General features: G+C 42.5%; 1 protein-coding gene across 3 annotated transcripts in view; it reads right to left on the bottom strand.

Moving 5' to 3' along the window:
• LOC119785502 (echinoderm microtubule-associated protein-like 6) overlaps positions 1-16,646 on the bottom strand; it is a 36,252-nt gene that overhangs the window by 10,232 nt on the left and 9,374 nt on the right. The window contains exons 10-32 of one of the 3 annotated variants that reach the window (XM_038288207.1): positions 16,300-16,509; positions 16,030-16,197; positions 15,616-15,722; positions 15,439-15,539; positions 14,883-15,069; positions 14,698-14,803; positions 12,095-12,188; positions 9,894-9,994; positions 9,577-9,779; positions 8,103-8,214; positions 7,902-8,029; positions 6,021-6,162; positions 5,789-5,941; positions 5,585-5,716; positions 4,284-4,372; positions 4,043-4,210; positions 3,761-3,962; positions 3,157-3,283; positions 3,003-3,081; positions 2,797-2,926; positions 2,617-2,715; positions 1,813-1,833; positions 1,701-1,715 (exon numbers count right to left, since the gene is read on the bottom strand). In XM_038288207.1, coding sequence (XP_038144135.1) covers positions 1,701-1,715; positions 1,813-1,833; positions 2,617-2,715; positions 2,797-2,926; positions 3,003-3,081; positions 3,157-3,283; positions 3,761-3,962; positions 4,043-4,210; positions 4,284-4,372; positions 5,585-5,716; positions 5,789-5,941; positions 6,021-6,162; positions 7,902-8,029; positions 8,103-8,214; positions 9,577-9,779; positions 9,894-9,994; positions 12,095-12,188; positions 14,698-14,803; positions 14,883-15,069; positions 15,439-15,539; positions 15,616-15,722; positions 16,030-16,197; positions 16,300-16,509 — 2,874 coding nt within the window. The remainder of the gene's footprint in view (positions 1-1,700; positions 1,716-1,812; positions 1,834-2,616; positions 2,716-2,796; positions 2,927-3,002; positions 3,082-3,156; positions 3,284-3,760; positions 3,963-4,042; positions 4,211-4,283; positions 4,373-5,584; positions 5,717-5,788; positions 5,942-6,020; positions 6,163-7,901; positions 8,030-8,102; positions 8,215-9,576; positions 9,780-9,893; positions 9,995-12,094; positions 12,189-14,697; positions 14,804-14,882; positions 15,070-15,438; positions 15,540-15,615; positions 15,723-16,029; positions 16,198-16,299; positions 16,510-16,646) is intronic. The other 2 variants (XM_038288208.1, XM_038288209.1) reach the window with 2 other exon arrangements.

Below are 16,646 nucleotides of genomic sequence, written 5' to 3'. Positions count from 1 at the left end.
TATCATGGCGGAACCAGCGAGAAAACAGCGAAAGCCCATGTTGGAAACATGCTAAATTTTCAAACTCGAAAACTGGAACAAAATAGTCACCGCAGTAGACATGGTGATTCGTTGCGTTCGCCTGTCTGCTAAGCTCAAAACAACCGCGCCTGGCTTGACGGAGAAACCAGGAGAACAGCTGAGCATATTTACGACAATGCACTTTTACTTTCGCCCTCTGGGGGGAGCCTCGCTGGAAAATCAACACCGGTTGCATAGTATACCTTTAAGTTCCCTCATCAGTTAAGATTTTAAAGAGTGTATTGTTCACTGTTTAAATAAATTAGTTGAAATATTTTAATTTTATAGCAAATACATGGTGCAAATAAATAAAATAAGGGATGCACGATATTGGGATTTTGGCCGATATCCGATATGCCGATATTTTTAAACTCATGTAGCCGATAACCGATATCGATATTAATGTTAAAGCTGGACAAAAATAAGTAGTCATTGAAAATAGCAGTTTTATTATCCATTTCTGACACTTTGAAAAATAATATACTCAAATATATTTTCATATGCTGATATCAAATAGATTTTTAAAAACGCGGCATCGATCTATTTTGCTTTCAAATTCTGGTGAAATTTCATCATTCTGTAACAAACTCTCGTGATATTTTGCAAATTCTTGTGAGATTTTGTTAGTAAAATAGATCTATACCGCGTCAATATATCAACATATAAAAATATGGCAACATTTGGTGAATTTTCGGGGGATTTCGTAGCATAACGATGACATATAGCAATATTTCATTAGTAAAAGAGATTGATATGGTGTTTTTAAATGGCAATATATCAGCATATGAAGATATTGTGATATTTTAATGTATCAATATTTTTTCCCTCGTCTTTAGAAGTTTTTAAGTCTGTAAAAAAGAAGTTTTTGAGGAAGAAGAAGTAGTCTTTTTTTTTTTTTTTTGACTTTAGAAACTCAGAAGCTGATCAAATATCGGGTTAAATATAGGTGGGGTGGCCGATGTTCGATATTCAGTTTTAAGGCCGATACAGGCCGATACCGATAGGGGGCCGATTATATTGTGCATCCCTAAATAAAATCAATCTTACTTTTCATAAATTGTAATAATTATTAAAATAAGGTCTTCTTGTTGCATCATCAACATTATCCTTTGACTCTGAGTGCATGTGCTGAAGAGAAGAAAACAAAATATTTGTAATAACCTTAAACATTATGACAAAAGTAGGGTAACAATAGAGACAAAAAAAAAATGGTCTCAGCTGGTTTTAGATTAATTCACACAAAAAAGAATTCAGCTTTCATCTATATGTATTCATAAACTTAATAACTCACGTAACAATGTAGTCCAACTTTAAATGTTTCAAAATGAAAGAAACGACATTCTGACATCCTAAAGGTCGACATTTTAGTGGAATGCCTCAGAAATGAAAAAGAAGAAAACTAAATGCCTCAATTTCTGTCTAATTTCTACCTAAAACTGACAGAGCAGACCTAAAACCTTTGAAATCAGCCCATTCTTTAACCTGCAGCTGTTTTCTGCCACAAATATGAAGAAGATTCTGCAGAAAGTGTTTTCTATCAGTCCACATTAGAGCAGATTTAGTCTACCAAAGAACAAAGGGTTAGGAGATGAGCTACACACAGGTTGGACTCTATCCGGACCTTGACTGCTGATACTCACCAGACACTTCGGTCTCTATGCACCGACAGCAGGTTACACAGCAGAACAAACAGAATCACTTGTGTTAATGGTGTAGGGATGAGCACAGTGAATAAAGTGAAGGTACACTTACCTGGGAAATCTGAGACGTCACCTGGTGATGAGGTTAGGCGGTGACGATGAGGAAGCAGTGAAAAAGAAAAAAGGTGTGATGCGCAGCCAATCATGCATGGAAGCAACGTGCGGAGATGCTAAAAGAAACCCACACTCCGACAAAAACCTCTAACGGGTAACTGGGATGTTCCTTTACAAGAAATCAGTGGAAATATGAACAGCCTTACTGGAGCTGCTGGGGCATAGCATTAAATGGTGGCTTATCACGGAACAGAAGATCAAATCCTGGACGAGCCCCCAAACAATGTTAACATTTTCCATCCTGCAGCATTCAATAAGGACTGAACAATCATATACTGAACGCAGATCTTGTTCTAACAACCAACCAATAGGAAAGATTCTGTCATTTAAGTTCAGAAAGAACATTGTTCAGAGACAAAATATGATATCAAACTCACAGATAGCTGACGTCATGGCCTTTCATTTACTCTGAGTTCATATTTTTATTAGATAGTTTATCAAAAGTCTGATGTAACGGCAAGGTTCTTCCAGAAGTTATTTTTGACACTCGTACTGTGTTTTTTGGGACTTTCTAATGGATCCAGCTGATAATTTAATATTGGGTAACATTAGAAGCCTGATGATCAGTACTGGTGTACAGCAATCAGCAATAGGTTCAGGATTTCAACTCCCTCCAAAAAAAATCTGCATAAAAGTTGAACTGTAGACCCAAGCTGAGGCATATGAAACTAGAAGTTAAAAGTGCTGACAGCAATCATCTCCATTGCTGCTTCCTGAGAGGCCTACTACAGGTAGGACTTACCGATCTGCCCGGTGGCAATGATGTTCTGGTACTTTGGGTGCTGGTTGACCGTCAGACAGAGAATGTCATCAGTGTGTTCCAGGTAGAAACTCTGGGTTCCTGGCAGGACAGGAAGTAGGTAGTGTTGACCTCATGAGCAACATTAGGTGATTACTGATAATAAATGACGGCTACACTCACCAGCGGACAGGTTCTGAACGACTACAGCAGCTGCAGTGTGGAAAATGATGTCTGCTCCATCGTTGAGGTAGTGTAGGTTGTTGCGACAGTCGAAGCCTCTATAGCCAAAGACGTGCTCCAGCAGCAGCTCCTAACAGAAAAAAGATGGCAGTTAGAGGTAAAGTCAGGACTAGTTAGATGTCACCAGGAAGATGCCATGGGCTGACCTCCACCACTTTCTTTTTCTTGGTTACGTTGTCCTTCAGTAGTTTGTCGGGTAGCGGTATGGCCCGGCTCACGGGAGGCCTGAACAGGGAAAAGAGTGTTAAACAAAAACTGTATCTGAACTCATCACAAGGCAGAATCAGGCCTTCAGGTTACCTCTCCTCCAAAGCAATCTCTCTGTGCTGTAGGTGAGGCTTGGTTCCTGACATGTTCCTAATGCTCACTGAGAAGATTTTTGTGACATAGTCGACCGCCTTCTCCCGAGCCACATCACTGTCGTACCCTAAAATTAAAGTCCACAAAATGACTGTTCTTCAAAAGAATGTTCTCGCTCTGGAAGCTAGGGACTTGGCTCATGGGACAAAAGTTAAAAAGAACACAACGTCCTTGACTCAGACTTTATCATTCAAATAACACATCTGTAAAACCTAGAACAGGATAGGGCAACTCCACTCCTGGATGGCAGGTTTCCAGCAACATTTAGATGTTTCCTTGGTCCAATACACCTCAATCAGGCAATTAGATTATTAAGAAGACTCTGGAAAAATTTATTATTTACAGAGGAGGTAGTTCCGCCCCTTATTTTGGGTATGTTGGACCAAGAACGAATCTAAAAGTTGCAGAATACCGGCCCTTAAGGATTAGAATTGCCAACCACTGACAATCTAAGATAGCCATGCGGACCAGAACATGTCCGGATTCGGTATGACCTCCTTCCTGGAGGAAGTTAGCTCTACACTGACATCTCCTGTGATGTTACCTCCATCCTCCTCAGGGTCATCATCCGACTCCTCGCTGTCCACAGCTTTGCTCTCCTTGTGGCCCGCTGGCTCTCTGGTCCAGATCATCAGCGCAGTGTCAGCTCCGCCCACAGACAGCAGCATGGCATCATCATTGGACCAGCGGACATTTGTCACGTTGGTGCTGTGACCAACGTACTTTTTAAAGTTGGCAAACTGACCCTGAGAAAAGAGATTGAGGAGATGATGAGATCCAGGTACATTAGTGGACTCCCAGTGCCAGATTCTAGTTCTATCCTCACCAGAGATGGGAAGCTGAACAGTTTGACAAAACCAAAGTCGTCTCCTGTGGCGAGAATTTTGCGATCTCTGGTGAGTGAAGCAGTGTTCACAAAGCTGAATGAGGGCCAGATTCCTTCACAGGTGGGACCCAGAACAGACGTCCAGGTGGCCCAGTCCAACTTCTCAAACTGGACACAGACACCGCTTTAAAGCCTCTGGAGACAGAAACCTCAAACAAGATAATGAAACGAGTTTTCCCACCTCAGACACACTAATGTTCTGTTTTCGTCCTCGTGGAGCCTCGAAAAAGAGCTGATCTCTTGCTCCGGTGTTCACTTGCAGAAGTTTACCTACAGGAAAACATTAGGGAGGACAGGATAAGAAGAGGATAAGAAGATGAGGTTATAGTAGTTATTGTCAGGGCATGGATCAGAGAAAGATCCATAGAAAATCTGTCATCTTGTAAGGAAGGTAAACATCTGAGGTGACATCAATTACTGTCAGGGTTGAATGTTCTTTTACATTTTAGTCGATTGCGATATCATCGGTTCCTCAAATAAGCCTAATTTAGCCACACGACCACATAATCCTCTCCACGAGTCCAAATAAAGGAACTGAATCCATCTTCAGCACCTCCTCAGGATCTTAGAGGGAGCAGCTGGTTGGATCAAAAATCACCTGTTCAGATCGAACTCCTGCAAAAACAGGATTTTGGACCATGCAGGTGTTTGCTAACACTGCTGACCATTAAAGGGTCATTAGGTCATCTCCAAAGCATCTGAGGTCCCTTGTTATTTAAACAGGAGAGCATCTCAGACATCTGTCAGTCTTCATAGGAGTGGATGCCTCACCAGATTCAGCCCAAGCTCTTAGCATGACACTCAGAAAAGTGACCAACAACCCAGGAGCTCCGTCTCAGACACTGCAGGCCTCAGTTAGCAGGTTAAAGATCGTGAGCCTGATTCACCCTGCCTATTTGGAAGTTTATAACAGAAAGCCCCTACTAGAAAAAATAAATGACTGAAGGACTTAAGTGCATCTGGATGAAGTACAAAACTTTATGGACAATCTCCTCTGGACAGCTGAGACCAGAGTAGACAATGATTGACAGAGCCCAGCAGAGAGGTGGAGAAGTGATGCTCTGGGCTGGCTCTGAGCACCTCTCAGTCATTGAGTGGACCATAAACCATCTGCTGCTGACGGCCGAAGCTCAGTCAGAACAGAAACACCAACAGAACATCAACCATCAACACAACAGTGGATCTACAACAAGAGCCTAAAATAGAGAAGAATGAAGGTGTATTGGCCTCTGGTGAAATCTCCACAGAGGTGAGCGGAACCCTAAATGAATTAAAAGCAACTTGGGAAGGAACACCAGAACTCCTCTGTAAGGATGAGAGAGACAAACGAGGTCCAGTAAGAACCCAAGGCAGCTGAAGGCGGTTTTGGATCGCTAGGCGGTTTCTGCATTTAGCTTTTGGTTTTATGGTCTTTAGTTCTATCTGTATAATGCAGGCGTTTTGGATCAAATCGGGACCAGCGTGTGGTTCTGGTCTGTTCACCTCTGGAGTCCCAGTCGATGTGAGTGATGTAGCTTCCAGCTCCTTTACAGATCCCAACCCTCTTACTGGTCAAAATGTTGTAGATGTCCACGAAGGAATCATGGGACGCCACTGCCAAGTATTTCCCTGCATCTGTAAATAGGACCTGACACATTAGAGACCCACCTGCATCATGTTTCACACCTGTGATCAAGGGTCAGGTACCTAAGGAGAAACGGATATCTGAAATGAGCTCCCTGCGGTGATGGAAGGTCACCATGTCCTCCAGCGTGTCTGCATTCACCACCATGAAGCTGCCATCGTTCAGACCCACCGCCAGAGCTTTACCGTCTGGAGAGAAGGTGCAGCAGCGCCCACCTGGCAGGCCACAAGGAGAGCACACGTTGAACGGGTGCCGCAAGTAGAACACATTTACGTTTAACTGCGCAGGCCTCACCTTTCTTAAGTTTGCGGACGGCAACCATCCTGTGATTGGCTGACAGCTCCCAAATCCTCAGAGTCTTATCATCACTGACGGTGGCGCAGACAGGAAGTAAAGGATGAGCTGCCAGCCCCCACACCTCACCCTCCATGTGACCCTAAACATGGAAAACACCCAGGTGAGACCAACAGGCATAGGTGGGACATACTAACAAGAAGAGATTAATGGGGGGAGAAATATTAAAGATGCTTAGGATCGCATAAATCATCAAGGATGAATCATGTTTGTCTCACTTTCTCAGTTAAAAAGATGTGTAAGGATCAAATACAAACAAGCGCTGATATCAGAGCTGCAGGATGATCATAGGCAGAAACAGCTGTACAAATAAAAAACTGCTCAGATTTCCTTTAACCAAAATGAACTAGGAGACCTGAGATCCACAGTCTACGGTGGCTCTGATGGTGTGTTCAACAGCATATCTGAGGTTTCTAATTCGCTAATTTTAGCGATTTGTGTGCTGTCATTTGTACTTTATTTATTATTGAAAGCCCAATCTTGATGTTAGCATTACTAGCTCCGGTAAATCTTCCAGAAATGCTCCTAGTTTGGAAAGTCCAGCAGGTATCGCTGGGTCACGATCACTACCCACAGTAATTCAGCTGATAAAATTTTTTTTTTTTTACTTTTACCCAATATATTACAACATCCAACTGCCATGCACATGGGCATTGTCAGTTTAACTATAGCTCCGGTTAAATTAAATGGTGAAGTCCTCTGGAAATCTTCAATAATTGTTGATTGCAGATGTGTCTAGCAGTGTTGTGGTCAAGACCACCTAACCCGAGACCAAGACAAGACCAAGACCAGAGTGTATCGAGACCGAGACAAGACCAAGACTTTCAGGGTCCGAGACCAAGTCAAGACCAAGACCAGCGCCAGTATGTGACAATAAAATGTGAAACATGATCAAAATCACTAAAATTAATCTAAAAGACCCACATTCACATAAAAACACCTAGATATTTAACACACAGAACTGGACTAAACATTAACATCTTTATTTAGTACTTCTGTGTAGTAATCACAGAATTTCAAACAATCAATCAAAGTTGATCAAAATTGTATTTTCTCTGCCGTTCATGAACAGTACATACATTTATGTTGTTTTTAAATGTGCTATTTCAAAACAATGTGCAAAATTCTGTTTTCTTAAATAAATCTATATCTGTCACCAAGTTGTGAAATATGTTATGAGACAGATAATTTGTTGAAAAAATAGATTGATCTCCTTCACTGCATTTACCAATGAGAAAGGTTATTGTTTGGATTTGAATCCAAGCATCCAATAAAAAGAAGGATCTTAAAGAAACTGATAATATTCTGATGATTAGCGTTATTTCCACAGTTGTTGTCTTGACCAGTCTTGAAATAAAATGCAGAGTCCTCAGCGCCCGAGACCGAGACTAGAGCGAGACCAAATGCGGTCAAGTCCGAGATGAGACCGAGACCATCAAAAAATGGTCTCGAGACCGAGACCGATCTCGAGTACTACAACACTGGTGTCTAGTAGTTCCCATTGATTTTGTTTCAAAAGCGGGGAGAATGGCGCTAGGCTTACTGTACCACACCATGACATCACTGCTGGGAGATGTCAGGAGTGAGGTGTGACTATATTTGGCCGGTCCCGCACTCAGTGATCGCGAAGAAAAATTATTATTTTAATTTTTTTACTGATTATTATTCCTTAAATTACCACAAACGTATTAGTTTCAGGTATAGATAATGATCCATTGATCATTCCTTGCTGACCAGACTTTTCCTTTAAACAAAACTGCCTTTATGAGTATTTATTACATATGTGCCCCATTGCATAATTCTGACTTCATACTGTCTAACCTGAACCAGCAGCGTCATCGGCCCACTCTTGTCAATTTCCAGGATTTCTCCGTTCTTGGTTCCAAGCAGGATGTGACCGTGACCCAGAGTGATGGCTCTGATAGACGGGTTGTCCTCAAGGAGAAGGCCTGACCAGAAGGAAGACATGAGTCAAACAGCTGAAACTTCAGGGACTGAAAGTGTGAAAGCTGGAGCAGGAACCTTTGGAGGACGGGGAGAGAGCTGCCCTCTTGATGGCGTAGGTCTTCAAACATCGCTCAAACAGGTCGTCCCACAGCTCCACAATGCCATCCTTCCCCCCCGTCACAAAGCCCTGACAGGAAACACAACACAGGTAACTTTATTAAAGCGGTCCATCCAGACTGCTTCAAAGGATGTTTATTTACACAAACCTTTATTAATGAAAAGATGGAATAAAAGATTTTGACATAAAGATAATAAAGGCATAAAAAAACATAACAGTTCTTTAAAGGGTTGTGGTTTAAGGACCACACAGGTTCCAAACTTGTCAGGTTTTCAGGTAGTTTTTTATTAGATTTAAGGTCCACAGACCCTTAAGGTCTGTGGAGACCTTAAGGGTCAATATGGATCCTACCTGACATGAATATTTTTCAGACTTAGTCCATTTTGGGCTTTATGGACCAATAGCAGGATTTTGGAGTCCCAGTTCTGTCATGATTTCAGCCTTTGGGGCTTAGGACATAATTTTGTAATGGAAACACTTATATTACCTTAATTAACAGTTCAACAGTAAAAGGCAGCTCTAAACAAACAGGTTTTTAACTTTGACTTAAAGAACTCAGGCTTTCAGCACTTTTACAGTCTTCTGGAAGTTTGTTGCAGATCAGTGGAGCATAGGAACTAAATGCTGCTTCTTCGTGTTTGGTTCTAGTTCTGGGTGCCCGGAGTAGGCTGGAACTAGAAGACCAGAGTGGACTGTAAGGTTGATCCATTCAGTTATTTTTGGACTAACAGATGGATTTTAGAATATATTCTCTGAGCTACAGGGAGCCAGTGTAAGGATTTCAGAACCAGGCTGATGTGTTCTAATTTCTTAGTTCTAGTGAGAACACAGGCAGCAACGTTTTGGATCAGTTCCAGCTGTCTGATGGACCTTTTAAGGAAACCTAAAAAGACACTGTTGCAGTAATCAATTCTACTAAAGAGAAATTAATTCATGAGTTTTTTCTAGATCCTGCTGTATATTAGTCATTTAATCATGGAAATGGTTCAGGTCCATCGTGACACCAAGATTTTAGCCATAATCAGTGGTTTCTAGCTGCAGTAGCTCAACTCTCTGGTTTTATGTCTTTGATGCTTAAAGATTCTCATCATCTCAACATCAGATGGAGGTTTCAGCTCAAATAGAGGATCTATTGCTATTTTGCATACTGGTCAAATATGTCAATGTACTTCATTTTTGTTTGTGTGTAAGCCATGGTGACAATGGTTGCCTAACACTGTACTTGGCTACCAAGACGGAGCTTGAAAGACTTTTCTTTTAACCGTGATATACTTGTTGCTGGCTATGTACGTGAAAGGTCTTGTCCAAGGATACAACAGAGGAGTTGGACAAATCGGGGGCTCGAACTGGTTACAGAACAGACCGCTAAGCTTTGAAGAACCAAAGGGATGGATGGGTTTACGGATGAATGTGCATATTTGTGGGAGTTACCTTGTCCAGGGAGCACATTGCAAAGACGGGGCCGTCATGTGCTTTGATGGTCTTCACAAGCGTTGTGTCTTTCCAGATGTAAACATCTCCATTGGTGGCTCCAGAGAAGACCATGTCCTCTGATCGGCCATAAGATGCTGACATCATCGTTTCCTGCTTTCCAAGGTTCCCAAAAATTCCCCTTTTAAATGTCAAACCGCCTCCTACATAAAGAAAGCAGATGTTTGATTCTGGTACATCTCTGAGAAACACTGGATTTTGTTCCTCACCCTCCCGCAGACAGAAGCCCTTTTTTAACATGAAGCAATGAAATATACCTGAATGCTGCCAGAACTTGATGTGCTTGATGCCCACAGTCACCAGTTTGTCCATCCTGAAAGGGTTACTCTTCACCACAAAGATCTTATCCTTGTGACCCCTAGAGGACAGAGGAGGTGCTCAGTCATCAAGGCAAAATCATCATTTAAACTCCCACCAAAAAACCACTAATCTCAGAATCCAGCAGAGGTGTGTCCTCTTTCCATGCCTCTTCCCTCATAACAGAAATGACTGAATCTCAGTTAAACCATCAGTAGAAATCCTAAAGTTTGCAGATGACACCACTGTCACTGGGCAGATCCAGGACAACACAGCATCTCCAAAGAGCCCAGCACATGAAGACGATGTTACAGGGTTTTTACCAGATTTTTTTGCTCTCTGTACAGCGCAGTAACCTGTTCACCTGGTGAGCCAAGCCAATGACAGTCTTGTCATGTCTCCACTGTGCATACCTCATGTTTATATGCAAATAAGGAGGTAAATGTCTTTTTTTTATATATTTTCGTAGGATTAAGAGTCAAGGAATCGGCATCATTTTATTGTAATTCTAAAAGTTTCAGCTTGACCAGGGTCTTTGCTGAAACGCCCTTGAGAGGAAGCCCACATGTCCGTCAAAGGGCTGACATTTTTATGTGGCTGTCGGCTCATAAAAATGAGCATATTGGCTTGATTTTCAATGAAACTGTGTCTTTTGAGCATAAGGACCCATTATGCTGAAGCATGCTGACGAGAACCCTGAAGTGGACTTCCAGAGCATTCCCCCAAGATTCCCTCCCCTAACCATTCTCCACACCAGTGTGGGTTGTGGACCACTTTCGGTTCCTAGGAAACACCCTCCTTAGTAAAGTGAGGTAGTCTTCACACATAGACCCTAACCAGAAGAAGGTCCCACAGGCAGTGGTGCCAGGGTAAATTGTAGTACACTCTCCAGTGGAGTAGCATTTATTCCCATTATGCACAGCCAGAGTCATAACAAAAAAAATAAAAAATCACAGTGGCCTATGTTGGTGATAGACGGGGCAAATAAACCAATCAGATCAACGAAGCATATGACGTAACTGAGCGACGACGAAGAGGAGCCAATTGATAGATCAAACTCTTGCCGAAACCAGTCGGGAGAAGAGCAAAAACATCTTTTCCTCTGAGAAAGTTTCATCGGCTGAAGCCGCCATGTTCTTTAGACTGAACTGTCGCGCTTCTCGTTGCGTCACACCTCAACCCGCCTCAAAGCCAACGCTGATTGGACGTTCGTTTGGTGAACGGCTCCAAATTTTCTTCAACGGAGAGTCTCCAGACTGATTAGCGAGTGAAATCTTGAAAGCTCGCGATATTAGGATGGTCTCACGAGGCTAGCATCTGGCTACCCCTATGAAACATTTCTGGAGGCGCCACTGCCCACAGGAACTGTACTTCCTGTGGCATCTTCGGAAGTGCAACCTTCCAGAGGAGCTGCTGGTCATCTACTACACAGCCTTCTCTGTGTGATTTGGTAAATTTACAAAACAGGTTAGTAAACTGCAAGAATTAGGTCTACGGGAGATTTGTCCAGATTAATTTTCCCTCCATCAAGAAATTGTTCAAATCAAGGCTCCGGAGAAACATTCTAGTCAGAGGCTGTTCAGACTTTTACCTTCATGGTGGTGGAACAGAGAGCTGATGGAAAAACTGAACCGGCCCAGGGACAGTTTCTTCCCCAGACTGTTTCTATAAACACCCTACAGACAGTTAAGTCTTTGAGTACTAATATAACCTGCCTTCCTACGTTATTTATAAGAAATCCACATTACTACTATTCTGCTACTATCCTGGGTCATTTTTATCTGTTTTATCCCTTTAGAAGTTGTTCTAAATGGTGTGGTTGTTGCCTTTGCAAATTCTATCAAAGCAGCAACATCTAACAGGTTGAAATCAGATGCAACTAGACTAAGTTTTTTTGATCTCATGGTTGTTGTTTGTGCTGCTAATTATGATGTGAGTGATAGGAAACCAAAGTCATATTTTTTTGTGCACAAACTGATGATCCAGGTTCTGGCTTAAGGAGTGGAACCACCATTTAAAGGTACAGCAGATGTAGCAAAGCTTATCATAGGTTTGTGATGGAAAGAAGATCCAGAGCTTACACCTGCCACTGAGAGAAGAATTTACAGATCATTTTCCCGATGGTTCAGTCTGGATCTGACATTTGACCAGGTGTGCTCACCTGGCCTTAGCCAGCCTCTCTCCTTTCTTCCAGTCCCAGATGACGATGCAGTGAAACTCATCGATTCCCACTGAGACTAAACTCTTCCCGTCCGCTGGGACACAGAAACAAAAGGGCATATTAGAGTTAGAGACAAATCAGAGCCATCAGAGGTTTCAGGAATACCAACCAAGATCTCCATGTTCAAACAACGGGGACACAGATGAGATGGTTAATAAAATAAATCGACTACATGAAGTTGGTGATAACAGAGCTACAATCAATTAAATAACTGGAGATGACGTTGTTGCAACCTTCTGCTCAGCTCTTTATAGTTGTGAGTGTATATAAGCTAAGCTTTTTCTCTAATGGGGCATTCACACCAAGCATGATTCCAGTAACAGAGTTGCCACATTTACTGTATGCGCTGTCGCTCATCTGACAGCGGTAGCAATTTGCATGGTTGGCTGCAAGCTCCACTCCAGTAGCTTCATCGCGTCATCAAATAAAGTTAAAACTCAGATATACCTGGATTTTCTTCAGACTTCTTCTTGGTAGGGGAAAACACTTTTTCCTACCCCACCCTCCCCTTTCTGTCTTGCTTAGCTCTGTGTTTGTACTTCTTTTGTAGTCTGCTTTTGTATTATCTTCCAACCCCCCAAACATCTTTTAGATGTTGGTTTTTAGGCTAAATCTGGTCGATCCGTCATAGCCTTGATTTAATAGTTAGGGCGACAGTGGCGTCGGATGTAGGAGTTTGCCCTGAAATAGAAGAACTGACGGTTCAAGCCCCAGCTCCGACTTTCAGTGTCGTTTGTGTCCTTGGGCAAGACACTTCACCTGCATTGTCTACTGATGGTGGTCAGAGGGCCCGGTGGCGCCAGTGTACGGCAGCCCCCGCTTCTGTCAGTGAGCCCCAGGGCAGCTGTGGCTACAATGTAGCTTGCCACCATCAGTGTGTGCGTGAATGGGGAATGACTGAATGTAGTGTAAAGCACTTTGGTCAAGTCTCCTGACTTGAAAAAGGACTATATCAGTACATGCCATTTACCATTTAATCCAAAAATAGTTGAAAATTGGGCTGTTTGGTCAGTCTGATTTTGTCCCACTTTGGTCGCATAAGATACAGTCTTTTCACGATCAAAAAATAACAGTTTTTCACCTCTCACTTTTCAACTAAATATAGAAGTTGTATTGGACTTAAATCATGTCATATTGAATGTCTTTTCAACCAATTTTTTCTCGGTGGGAAAAACTGAATTATTGATCTGGTCAGCTGGTCTCTAGACACAATTGATCACATTTTCTTGATGGGGAGAGGGGGTAAAATGAAATCCTCTTGATCAGATTGAATGTTTTTCTCCAAAGATTCCTGACAGAAATGGAAGATTGTGTGTCTGAAGAGTTTGTCAGTAGATGGAGTAGAAGATGTGTACGTTATTTGATTTTTGATAACAGGAATTTTTCTATTTGGATTTGCCATTGTGAGGCACCGGCAAGACTCGCAAGGCAGACAGGAAAAATGAGCCTGACCTAAAACAATATATCTATATCTGAAATCCTGCCCCCCTGCGCTGCCTTAAATGTCAGAGATCTTCAACTTCTCCTGGATCTGTGTGCAGCCAGCTGATGGACATTACATTGTACTATCAAGGACAATGGCTTCGGGGACAGTGCTTCATGAACTTACTTTGCACATGCTCACATATATAAACATATGCACGCCCCATACTGCCTTCACTGTTCCCCTACCTCACTCTATTTCTAAGGCAGAGCCCAAACACCCTGAAAATAAAGAATGGGGCTAAATAAAAAAAAGTTTTATAAAAGCCACCCACAAACCTGTTGAGAGCGTTACTTATTTCATCCTTTAAGCTTTGTCTCCACTGTGCTCCTTCACCCTATGTCACAGCTACATCTGGTCCATGACTGGTTTATGCAATGCATCAAGGAACAATCATATTTAGCATGTGTCGTATCACGGCTACATCCCAGGAATCACCAACATTGTGCCTGTGGTGTAACTAGAAACGCGTCCTGAGCATCGCTTCTGAACACACCGCAACACTGGAATCACATGTAAATTGTTCATTCCAGGAAATGTAATCATGTTCAATGAAAACATACCTTAATTATGTAAAAAAAAAAAGATTTCTACATGGTGGCAGTACAGAGCAGTACAGAGCAGGTTAGCTGGTTTTGGATTTTGTTTTGACTTTTTGCTGACTAATGGTATAACATTAAGAGCAATAAAGATGTTCTCCAAACCCTGGACATCCATGTTGATCTTTTTTTAGCCTTACTGTCCAAATTCAGCCCAAACTAGGTCAGAACTGGTTGATCAGTTTAACTACTTTTTCAATAACATTATAACACCAGAAGTAATCTTTCAGCCAGTTGAGGTGGATTCTGGACCCTTTCTTCCATAAATTGGTGAAGATGTGCTGACAAATGTCCAATTTACAGTACATATTATCTCTATGTCTGAGTCTCCAGAGGGGCTAGAGGTTTCTGATGGGGATGAGCAGGTTGAAGCTGTAACCCTGTCATTTTTAAAAGTTTAGAGATGGGTGGTTTAGAAGATTTTAGGGTAAACAGATGCTGTTTTGATCCGGATAACGGACCTGTGAAGTCTAGAGCACAGACCCCTTTGCTGTGGTGACCTCTGAGCAGAGATAGGCACTTCAGAGTTTGGATGTCCCAGACATGGATGGCCGGGTCTCTCCCCACCTGAACACAAAGCCGGCAAATTAAAAATCCTAAAACTGTTGGGTAGGAGACCCGCTGCTCTCTGATTGTCCAAATGTACCTGTGCGGATGCCGCATAGTCTTTAAGAGGGTGAACAGCGAGGCTGAGGATGTCGTCATCATGCCCGAGGTAAAAACGCTGACTGTGCTGTAGCCGATGGTAGACAACGGCAACGGCGGCCACATGGAACACAACCTCCCCTGTCTGAGTGTAGAACAGGTTGTTACGACAGTCGAAGCCGCGGTACCTTCAAGAATCAGAGTCAAATAATGGACAGAGATGAGCAAGTCATCAAAAATGCTCTCACCATTTGTCCTATGCTGTCATACCTAGCAGTTCACAGAACACAGTTCATTTTGTGGTTCTGACCCAGAAGCTCAGCATTGTCTGGTGTAGATGTGGGCTCATGTAAAGTACTTAACTTTATTTTACACTTTTATTATTTGGGTTTCCATGTGGATTTGGGGAATGGTTGGAGGAACATGCTAGTGGTCAGGGTTAAACCCCTGGTCTAAACTCTAGCAACGGTTGTTGGCTAACATACATCTACTCATTAACAGTTGATATGTTTTCACTTTCAGTGACGATCCATCAGCCGATTAAAACTTTTTTTTACCCGTGGACGAACTGCAGACGAAGCCCCTCCTCTGGAGCTTTCTGCCGCTTCAAGGAACCAATCAGTTTCTTCTTAAGCTGTGGGAGATCCTCTTTATACACCTGCAGGACGACATAGGTAGGTCAGATACGCACAGAGACAGGTCATTTACAGCAAGAGTGTTTGTTACCTACTCACCTGGCGCTCATAGTTGGTTTGAGCTTCCTGTTCGATGTCGGAATCGAGTTCTGGAACATCTGATACGTCAGAGTCCGACTCACCGCTGTTGGAGTCTGCATACCCTTCTAAAGACCCAAAACAAGAGAATTCACCTTTATACATATTAACACCACTGATATGGGCATTGAATTTATTGTTAACCAACAGAAGGGTTTATATTCAAAGTGGCTTTATGAAGGTAGCTTTAAGGGTTGTAGGAGGCATCATTCTAGATGCTGAGTTAAAAGATAACAAACATTTTCACATCGGGGAACTTAGACCCTACCAATGATTCCGTTCGATTTAAAAGTTCAGACCTCAGGTTTCAGTTTTCAAAACTTTCAGAGAATCTTTGATGGAGGGGACAGTGGTTGGGATAAACATTAAATCCACCTTGAAGAAGAGGCTCCAGAACACCATTCATGACACCCTCAGGAAGGAACCTCCACTGGAAGACAGCGTGGTCAGCCCCGCCAGTGCTGATGACCCACTGGAGGTCATTGGACCAGCGAACATTGGTCACATGGGCAGAGTGTCCGATGTACTTCTTGAATTTGGCTCCTGTGTCGAAAAGAGAGTCGTGACCAATCCTTAAAAACTGTACCTCATTTATTTGATCAAATCCTGTGCTACAAAATGCTCTGTTGCTTGATGGATACAGACCTTTCTTCAGGCAGGGAAACTTGAAGAGCTTGAGAAGACCCAGATCATCTCCGGTTACCAGCACAGCACTGCTGTAGTTGGCATGCACTGAATTAATGTTGGTTACATTGGAGTATTTTGGCCAAATTCCATTCACTTCAGGCCCAATGATGCCAGTCCAAGTCATCCAGTGGATCCCCTTTGCTTCTTCTTTAGCAATAAGTTTTCCTGCTGCATGGCCAAAACATGAGAAGACCCAAGACAGTCTTACAGCCCAAACTATTAGGATATTACGAGGGTTGCAAACTGTAAATAATGTCAATTTTCATTACACACTTTTGTAGAGTACTATGGTTTTATGTTCTGCA

Source organism: Cyprinodon tularosa, unplaced genomic scaffold (genome assembly GCF_016077235.1).
Source record: "Cyprinodon tularosa strain WSP-4 unplaced genomic scaffold, ASM1607723v1 ctg25, whole genome shotgun sequence".
Classification (NCBI taxonomy): domain Eukaryota; kingdom Metazoa; phylum Chordata; class Actinopteri; order Cyprinodontiformes; family Cyprinodontidae; genus Cyprinodon; species Cyprinodon tularosa.
Note: the sequence above shows the minus strand (reverse complement) of the source record. Positions and strands in the feature narration are given on the sequence as shown.